At 43.2% G+C, this 10650-nt stretch overlaps 1 protein-coding gene across 1 annotated transcript in view; it reads right to left on the bottom strand.

Annotated features, from left to right (window-relative positions):
• Positions 1-8345, bottom strand: part of LOC119419395 (probable ribonuclease ZC3H12C) — a 13903-nt gene extending 5558 nt beyond the window's left edge. Inside the window, exon 1 of the mRNA XM_037686703.1 lies at positions 8275-8345. Within this exon, the coding sequence (XP_037542631.1) occupies positions 8275-8345 (71 nt within the window). The remainder of the gene's footprint in view (positions 1-8274) is intronic.
• Between the last annotated feature and the right edge of the window lie 2305 nt (positions 8346-10650).

Here is a 10650-nt window from a genome sequence, read left to right as displayed (position 1 = left end):
TGTGTTCTCTTCAGTTTAATTGGTGTCACCCTTGTCTCGTCACAGCTGTTTGTAATCTCGTCTCGTTTTGTCCTTGTATAAAAGCTGTCTGTTCTGTCTTGTTCTTCGTCGCGTCGTATTCGTTTGGGTCTTCTGTGTTCTCCTGAGTCTTCTGAGTTTTCCTGAGCTTCCTGAGTCCCGTTTTGAGTATCCCTCCTGAGTCTACTAGTTTAAGTAAGTGTGCTGCCACGTCAGCTTATTGTTTTGTTACTTTTTATTCATCATTAAAGTTTTTGGTTTTGTAATCTGCCGAGTTGAGTCCTGTCTGCGCTACTGGGTTCGTTCTTGTCCACCAAACCCTGACAGTGTTATGTTTTTGAGATGGAGGAATGCAGTCTGAGTTATCTATTTGACGTGTGATTTGAATGAAAGAGTGGAGTTGAGAAGAATACCAAGATTATGAATGAGTGGGGATGGATTGAGGGTGATGTCAAAGTTGAGGCAGAAGTTTTGAGAGGACTTGGTAACACTGTTTGAACTAATGATGAGTATGACAGATTTGTCAGTATTTAATTAGAGAAAATTGTGTTTCATCCAGCTTTTGATGTCAGTTAAGCAATGGGTGAGGGTGGAGTGGATGTTGGGGTTTATGGATGTAGTAGAAATGTAAATCTATATGTCATCAGCATAGCAGTTAATCTTCACTGATAAAAAAAATACATTATTTTTTATACATAAAATGTTTAAAAAAAAAAAGTTTCCACCCTCTGTCCAGGTCCATCTGTCTGCCAGGGCTCGGAATCTGGCCTTTGTGAGCACGCTAGGCCAGTGTCCGGGCCCTGGCCTCTCATGCTTCAAATGGTCGGCAGCTCGTATGTTCCTCCACGGTGACTAGCTTGCTCTGAATTTTGTCGTTGGTCACCAAATACAAAAATGTCTGCACGGAGCCCGAGCCAGCAGCACGGAGGACCTTCCGCGGTGACCGATAGAGTTCGGTGCCGGGGAGATGATGCCCTGGGCAGGCTCTCAAGCTCCGGGGAGACCGGCAGAGCTCCATCTCGCGCGCTCTAACTTTTGTCGTCGGCCACCAAGCACAAAAAACTCCTGGACTTCAGCATTAGAACAAGGTGTTGTCATTAGTGTTTTTAAAATATTTAAAATAGGTCCAGCAACTGTTCCGAGTAATTACAAATGGTGGCTCGGTGAAAAGTTTTCTGAAAGATCCAGTGACTCCTCCTCCTGACCAGTCATTGACAGACAGTGTTCTGACGTCACGTTTCCATGCCAGCTCGGCTCGCTTGGACCCCTTGAGAAGAAGGGACAACAAAAAGGGGTGAAACAGGTACAAAGTACTAGTGGAAAAGCACTCAAAACCGACGTGAACCAAGCATATTTGACCCGCGTCGTCACAGTGGAAAAGGGGCAAGAGAGACAAACAACCATTCACTCTCTCACTCACACCTAGGGACAATTTAGAGTTACCAATCAGCTTAACATGCAGTTTTTTGGTCTGTGGGAAGAAAGCAGAGTACCTGGAGAAAATCCATGCAGCATGGAGAGAGCATGCAAACTCCACCCAGAAAGGCAGCCAACTGGGATTTGATCTGGCGATCTAAGAGGAAACAGATCTACCATCTGAGCCATCGTGTTTAAAAATCTCTAAGTACACAAAAGGTCACCTTTATCAGAGTAATAGAAGTATCTATAATTATTTATTGAAACTAATGATATATGTGCTCAAAGCAATATACATTATAAGGTTAAAGATCCAATGTGCAAATTATTAGGCCCTCTAGTGCCCAATCTGTATACTGCAGTCAACTGAACAGTAGGAGTAAATAAATATACAGCTTTGGTACCAATGTGTGATCATTCAGAAGCACCATCTTGAATGTTTCACGAGTCAAATAATAATAGCCTTTGGATACAACAAACATGCAACTTGATTTCCCCCTCCCTCTCTATGTTTACTGGAAGTAAGTAACTCTGTGCCAGAAACTCTTACAGGACATGCAAACAGTAAACTGAGTATTCACAATACAAATTAGCTAAATGATTCAGAATCCATTTAAATCAGATGTGCATGTTTTACACAGGAATGGTAATGTTCTTACAAGTGAGGAGAGTGTGATGGGAAGATAGGAGTACTTTGAGGAGCTAACAAATGAAGAGAATGAAAGAGAAAGAAGAGTAGAGGTCATAGAAACGATGGACCAGGAAGTGGGAAAGATTAGTGAGGGTGAAGTCCAGAAAGCTCTGACAAAAATGAAGGGGAAATGAAGGCAGTAGGACCTTATGACATACCAGTGGAGGTTTGGAAATGTCTTAGAGAGATGACAATGAGGTTTCGACTCAAATATCCAGTGACAAATTTGAGGGTGAGAAAATGCCTGAGGAATGGAGAAGAAGTGTGCTGGTGCCCATGTAGCGCACTTGAAGTGGACCAGTAGGGAACAGGCACTAAACATCTATTAGGTTCCACCAGGAGAATGATGTCACACCAACCGAATACCAAACTGATTATTTTATTGCTTCCCCACACACAATAAAGCATTTAAAAACAACTTATTTACAAATGTGAAAAATGTAAAATACAAGAAAAAATTAAATAGAGCTCTTTCCCTTTTCTTTGTGAAAAAATAAAATAAAATAAAGTTCAGTTCGTTAGCAACGTTGCTACCCGGGCAGTGTTGTGTACAGAATCTTATCTGTAACCCAAGATGGGTTTTCCAGATTGTGAAGGTTCTTCTACGAAATTATGTACCGGCTGGCCACACCGTTTACACCTGTCCACAGTTTGCATGGGCTCGGCTCGCCATCACGATCAAAGAATCCAGAGTCACTATAAAACCAATCTGCATGAAGTGCAGAATGTAAATCATTCTGTTCCCGTTCAATTATGAGATGCCATGTCCTTTCTCAAGAATACAAATCATTCACATATTTCTCCTTTTAGTTTTTAGCTTAATCAGCTTAAGTTTATGATGAACTAACATGAAATGCAACAAACAGTAGTTAACTGTTAAGTATTTTTAGTGTTAAACCAACAAAATACATTACACCTTAAATATGTAGTGCATAACTTGTAAGTTAATCAAAATCAATGTTAGACTACATAACATATCAGGCATATTAAACATTTTATCTTTCTTTGGCTTTTAAATGTTGATTAATGAATTTATAACACTTCAACATTTATCATTTTAACCAAAAACACTTATAATAGCTTTAACATGGCTTACTATGAACGACATGTATTTTTAATGAGCCAATATGGTTTAGAATACAAAAAAGCACATTTTGCTATTTATGCTATTTAAGAGACTGAGCTGAAAACAGCACCTCAGACTGAGGAAGTCTCTTGGATGAGAGACGAAACGTTTCTATATATTTTTTTGCTTTTTTTTTTTTTTTTTTTTTTGAATGTCCAGAGGACCAGATTGAACTTTTTTGGAAAAAAGCACATTGTTTCTCATTGTAGAGCTAATTCTAACCTTGTAAAAATTATACAGGCCTTTAGCATTAGCTCAGTTAGCATTTTTATTCTTATTTCTGTCAGTACAATGATGTCAAACACACCAAAGCAATTAAAACATTAGGACAAAGTCCAACAAACTCCCGATTGGTTTATTTAGAGACATATCTCAGTATCTGGCAGTTTAATATTTAACTTATCTATACATTAGCCGCAAGCTAAGTGAGCTCAACTGAGTTATTCATTCATGGGGATTTCCACAGATATTACCCAACAAGCGGTCCCCTTGGTCTCTCACTGGGATTTCCACAGATAATTCTCAATGAGTGGTCACTTCCGTCACTCATAGACAGGTTGTAAGGTCCACAGTTTGGTTGGTCAGTGCACGTGTAAAGAGCATGCCTGAGAATTTAGGGAAAAATGACCAACCCACGTTGGTTAAATTCAACTCAGTAAAAACTGAGTGCCCTCTGTTGGACCCTCCCGGTATCACAACCTAAATTACATATATGGGTTCAGTAGCCCAATGTTTCATGCGGGCTATACCCTCCCCTCTTGACTTGGCATGAGTCCCTTCATTCTCTGGTTGGTGAGTAAGATAATTGTCACCAAATGCTTCAAGTGCCTTGTTAAAACTGGCAATAAAATTTTGGGCAAAGGAGATTAAGGGTTTACCCAAGTGAAAATAATGAACACGGTCAGGTGGTCATCGTGACCTTTCTGGCCTTCGGGCAAAGTCTGGTGGGTCTTGAGCTGAAAAAGTTTCACTCTTGGTTTCTCCCACAGGGTTTTCACAGGTAAGTATGTTGTCTGATTTAGTGTTCTTTTGCAATTCTGCATCTGTTGCACTCTACAGTAGGCATGGGTTAGTGGTTTAACAAAATCGCACCAATGACTTTTGTCTTTGTTCTTGTGGGTTCTGAGCATAGAAAGAAAGGTTCGGTTGAACCTTTCAACCGGATTTCCCCTCGAGTGATAGGGACTGGTTTGGACTTTTGTGATGCTAACTAGAGCACACAGTTCTTCAATAAGTTGAGACTCAAAGTCTCTGCCTTGATCACTCAACAGACGCTCTGGAAACCGATTGTGCACTAAAAACTGTTCCCATAGGCTCTTATCGACTGTTGAAACTTTCTGGTCTTTTGTGGGTATAGCCACAGCATATTTAGTGTAAGGGTCCCACTGCCTGCAGCCTGCCTTGCTGATGGCCGCTGATTACCAACACCTGGCGGCCATCAGCCTGATGAGCCTCTCCATCTACTTAAGGCTGCAGTCCGGTGTGACTCAACGCTGGAACATATCACCTCTCATGGTATAGTACTGTTGAGCTAGAAATATCTAGGTGAAAAGAATTTGTTCACCTGTGTTCTTTTTTCCAGTTTCCTGGTTCCTCGTGTTTTTTGGATTCTCCTCGTGCCCTGACCTGGATCCCTCGGCCTGTCAGGTATCCCTCATGCCTCTTTGCCTCCAGTTGCCAGCCTTCCTCGTTTCCCTTGGACCTTCGTTGGATTTCCCTCTGCTGCTCTCTCCCTGGACTGAAGGACCAGCTCTCCTTCGGGTTTGGACTGTAAGGATAAAACGCTCTTCAAACAAACCACTCTGGTCTTCCCCGTTGGACAAACATTAACCTGTCGTCCCTCTTTCCAGGAGCCGCTGAGAAGCAGCGTGTGGATCTTAATTTTCACTGTACATAATAAACACTGTTCTTTTTGTACTTCCCCTGTGTCTGCCTCGTTCTGGGTCTCATATCATCTGGGTTCCCCGCGCACTCCTAACATTTAGTAAAATGGACTATGACTCCTTGAATCGCCACCTTATCGCGGTGGAGGAGTTTGTGCACCTGAATGATCCTAGGAGCTATGCTGTCGGGGGCCATTATATTTGCCCTTGGTAGGGTCTCCCAAGGCAGATTGGTCCTAGGTGACAGGCCAGACAAAGAGCAATTCAGAAGATTTTTATAGACAAAACAAAACCAGGAACTCAGTGTCCCTTGCCCAGATGTGGGTTACCGGGGCCCCACCCTGAAGCCAGGCCTGGGGGAGGGGCTCGCTGGCGAGTGCCTGGTAATCGGGTCTCTACCCATGGGGCCCGGTTGGGCTCAGCCCAAAGGAACAGCATGGGTTTGCCTTCCTGTGGACCCACCACCTACAGGAAGGGCCATAAAAGTCAGGTGCATGATGCTATGGGAAGTGGCCGAAGGCGGAGACCTTGGCGCTCTGACCCTGGCTTACCAAAACTGGCTCTTGGGACATGGAATGTAACCTTTCTGGCAGGGAAGGAGCCTGAGCTTGTGCGCAAGGTTGAGAGGTACCGACTAGATATAGTTGAGCTCACTTCAACGTATAGCATGGGCTCTGGAACCGATCTCCTTAAGAGGGGCTGGACCTTATTCTACTCTGGAGTTTCCCATGGTGAGAGGCGTCGAGCTGGTGTGGGTCCACTTGTAGCCCCCCGACTTGGTGCCTGTGTGTTGGAGTTTTCCGCGGTAGATGAGAGGGTGGATTCCCTTCACCTTCAGCTGAGGGGAAGATTTCTGACTGTTGTTTGTGCCTATGCGCGAACTGAAGTTCAGAGTATCCAGCCTTTTTGGAGTCCTTGGCAGGGGTGCTGGAAGGTGTGCCAGCTGGGGACTCCTTTATTCTGCTGGGGGAATTCAATGCCTACGTGGGTCATGACAGTGTGACCTGGAGGGGCGTGATTGGGAGGAACGACCTCTCTGATCTGAACCCGAGCAGTGTTCTGTTGTTGGACTTCTGTGCTAGTTATAGTTTGTCCATCACTAACACCATGTTCGAACATAAGGGTGTCCATAATTTTTTCCTGTTGAACACAGACAAAACTGAGGTTTTGGTTTTTGGACCTGAGCACCTTAGGAATGCATTTTTCAGTCTTTCTCCCTCCTTAGATGGCATTAATCTGTCCTTCAGCTCTAATGTTAAAAATCTTGGTGTTATTTTTGATCAGGACATGTCTTTTATCTCCCACATTAAAAAACGTTACTAGAACTGCCTTCTTCCACCTGCGTAATATCACTAAAATTAGAAACATCTTATCTAAAAATTATGCAGAAAAACTGGTCCATGCATATGTCATATGTAGACTGGACTATTGCAATGGTTTATTATCTGGATGTCCAAATACTTCTTTTAAAACGTCTTCAGTTGATCCAAAATGCTGCTGCCAGAGTCTCAACCGGAGTTAGTAGGAGAGATCATATTTCTCCAGTTTTAGCTTCTCTCCATTGGCTCCCTGTCAAGTCCAGAATAGAATTCAAAATCTTACTTCTAACCTACAAAGCTCTGAACAACCTGGCTCCATCTTATATTACAGATCTTATTGTTCCATATTTTCCTAACAGAGCACTTCGCTCTCAGACTGCAGGTTTACTTGTGGTTCCTAGAATTTACAAAAAAAAAAAACAGAATGGGAGGCAGATCTTTTAGTTATCAGGCTCCTCTCTTGTGGAACCAACTTCCAATCTCTGTCCATGAGGCTGACACATTATCCAGTTTTAAAACTAGGCTTAAGACTTTCCTTTTTGCTAAATCCTATAGTTAGGGTTGGCTTGGGTTTCCTGAGCTGTCCCTTAGTTATGCTGCTATAGGCTTAGACTGCTGGAGGACAAATTGACCACAATTTTCACTCTACTACTGTCTTTACTTACTCTTCTCAACCTGTTTTGTATTTGTAATTATTTTTTCTATTCTTAACATGTGTTTTTTTTTTTTGTCTTTCAGATACATCTGGACCTATACTTGGACCTACCATTCTATGTTCGTCTGTCTCTCCTTCCTGTCCTCTCAACCAGCCGTTCAAAGCAGATGACCGCTTGTCCTGAGTCTGGTTCTGCTGGAGGTTTCTTCCTTTTAAAAGGGAGTTTTTCCTTTCCACTGTTGCCACTGTGCTTGCTCAGGATGGGAGACTGCAACAAAGCCAAGATTCAACTTGTCTGCCGGATTCCTTAGATAGAGAACTTTACTAATTGGCTTTTATGTATGTGAATGTTCCTGTAAAGTGCCCTGAGACAACTTTGTTGTGATTTGGCGCTATATAAATAAACTGAATTTAATTGAATAAGTGCACTTGGCACCAGGATGCGTTAGGTCGTAGATCGATGATTGACTTCATAGTCGTGTCATCTGATTTGTGGCCCTTTGTTTTGGACACTCAGGTGAAGAGAGGAGCTGAGCTGTCAACTAATCGCCACCTGGTAGTGAGTTGGATGAGATGGCGGGGGAAGATGCCGGACAGATCCGGTAGACCCAAACATGTATTGAGAGTTTTCTGGGAACGCCTAGCAGAAGAACCCACCAGAGAGATCTTCAACTCACACCTCCAGGAGAGCTTTAACCACATTCCAGATGAGGTGGGGGACATTGAGTCCAAGTGGACAATGTTCTGCACCTCGCTTGTTGACGTAGCTGCCTTGAGCTGTGGCTGCAAGATTGTTGGTGCTTCTCATGGTGGTCATCCACAAACTCGATAGTGGACACCCTGGGTTAGGCAGGTTGTCAAGCTGAAGAAGGAGTCCTATCGGGCCTTGTTGGCCAGTGGGACTCTGGAGGCAGCTGAGGAGAACCGGAGGGCCAAGCGATGTGCAGCCTTGGCTGTTGCTGAGGCAAAAGCTTGGATGTGGGAGGAGTTTGGTGAGACCATGGATAGAAACTCTCAGTCGGCTTTGAGGAGATTTTGGAAAACCATCTTTTGGATGGCTGAGGAGGGAAAAGCAGCACTTTACTAACACTGTGTTCATTGAAGGTGGGGTGCCGTTGACCTCAACCAGTGATGTCGTCGGGAGGTGGAAAGAATACTTCTCGGACCTTCTCAATCCCACCAGCACGTATTCCACGGAGGAAGCTGAGTCGGGGGACTTTGGGGTTGATCCATCCATAACCGTTACTGATGTCGCCGAGGTAGTTACAAAGCTCCGAGGTGGCAGGGCTCCGGGAGTGGATGAGATTCACCTTGATTTCCTTAAGGCTCTGGATGTTGTGAGGCTGTCTTGGCTGACACGCCTTTGTCATGTTGCGCGGACATCGGGGGCAGTGCCACTGGACTTGCAGAATGGGGTGGTGGTTCCCTTCTTCAAAAAGGGGGACCAGAGGGTGTTCTCCAATTATAGCAATATCACTCTCTTTAGCCTCCTTGGTAAGTTCTATTCAGGGGTACTACAGAAGCGAGTCCGATCGTTGGTTGAACCTCGGATCCAGGAGGAACAATGTGGGTTCCGTTCTGGTCGTGAAACATTGAATCAGCTCTTTACCCTCGCTTGTACGCTTGTCCAATTCCCCAAGATGCACAGAAAACCCTCTGGCACCAACATTGTACAATAAACAAGAAGGTGGCCATTTTTGAATGCCGGTCCAATTTTCACACCTTTTTGGCAGTTTACAACCTCCGCATTTGAATGAACTCCTCCTAAGAATTTCGCCCAATCGGTTTCAAACTTGGCCATTTTGGTCAAAAGGCATGGGGGACGCAAAATTATCGAAACGGTTAGTTTCAAAAAAATGCTGAAGGGGCGAGGCCAGACCTCAAAGTTTGACATCTCGCAATGAAAAACGAAATACTAATTGCTCCTACACGAAAAATGTATGAAACATCAAACCTTCAGTAATTGATCCATATCCAATCCCTTGCAAGACTGAATGGTTAAATCATGACATCACTTAAGCCACACCCCCTGAAAACAGGAAGTATAAAGTTTTATGTTGAACAATCCCTATCTGACCCCTGTTACCTGATCAGCATGATAGTGTGTCCAGTGACTGAAGACATGTTGGTGTAACTTGCTTTCCAACACTGACAGTTTTGGGTGGAGCAAGTGGGTGGCGCGGAGTGGCGAAATAAGACGTAACGCCGTTGCCATATAGTAGGCTCTAAATTCCACTGATTTGAACCGAAGTGAAAAAAAATCAGTATGATCGATCATTATCCACCCCTTGAACAGGAAGCCATGATAAGCAGCCTGTAGCCTCCACAGCGCCACCTAGAATATTTAAAAACCTGAGCCCCAAGCCAATTTTGGACAGATAATTCGGAAACTCGATGAATATCTGTATCTTCTCAGGACCTATGAAAAAGTCTCTTGGAGCCCTGGTCCAAAACAGGAAGTCAACAGGAAGTCAGCCATTTTGGGCCAAAGGGTCATTTTTGGGTGTTTCTACTTGCAAATTTTTACAAACTCCTCTTAAGAATTTTGAAGGATTACTTTAAAACTTGGTTGATATGCCCTTAAGACATTGCAGAGTAAAATTTATCTAAAGTTTGTGTTTTTGTATATGTTAAAGGGGCGTGGCTAGGCCTCAAAGTTTCGCTTCATGCCATAAATTTCCAAACACTATAATTTTCACAATGAAAGACCGAAATGCACGAAACTTGGCATGACTCACCCCTGTTGGATGTCTGACAATCCACTGTGGTCATATTTGGATGTCATCAAATCAACGCCCCCTCAGAACAGGAAGTCTCTGTTTTGAACTTGGAATGCTCCCTATTTGACACCATTGACCTAATCAGGATGATCCTGTGTTAGAAGACAGATAATATGTCATGGGGGATGCAAAATTATCTAAACGGTTCATTTCGGAACATGCTGAAGGGGCGGGGCCAGACCTCAAAGTACAAACCAGATTCCAAAAAAGTTGGGACACTAACAAAAATTGTGAATAAAAACTGAATGCAATGATGTTGAGATGGCAAATGTCAATATTTTATTCGTAATATAACATAGGTGACAGATCAAAAGTTTAATCTGAGTAAATGTAACATTTTAAAGGAAAAATATTTTGATTCAAAATTTCACAGTGTCAACAAATCCCAAAAAAGTTGGGACATGTAGCAATAAGTGGCTGGCAAAAGGAAATTGGGCATATAATGAAAATTTGGAAGACCAATTAACACTAATTAGGTCAATTGACAACATGATTGGGTATAAAAAGAGCTTCTCAGAGTGTCAGTGTCTCTCAGAAGCCAAGATGGTAAGAGGATCACCAATTTCACCATTGTTGCACAGAAAGATAGTGCAGCAATACCAGAATGGTGTTACCCAGCGTAAAATATCAAAGACTTTTAAGTTATCATCATCAACCGTGCATAACATCATCAAAAGATTCAGAGAATCTGGAACAATCGCTGTGCGTAAGGGTCAAGGCCGTAAAACTCTACTGGATGCTCGTGATCTCCGGGCCCTTAAA

Source organism: Nematolebias whitei, chromosome 13, assembly GCF_014905685.2.
Source record: "Nematolebias whitei isolate Nwh7 chromosome 13, NemWhi1, whole genome shotgun sequence".
Lineage (NCBI taxonomy): Eukaryota > Metazoa > Chordata > Actinopteri > Cyprinodontiformes > Rivulidae > Nematolebias > Nematolebias whitei.
The sequence above is the reverse complement of the archived record's forward strand: the minus strand, read 5'-3'. Positions and strand labels throughout refer to the sequence as shown.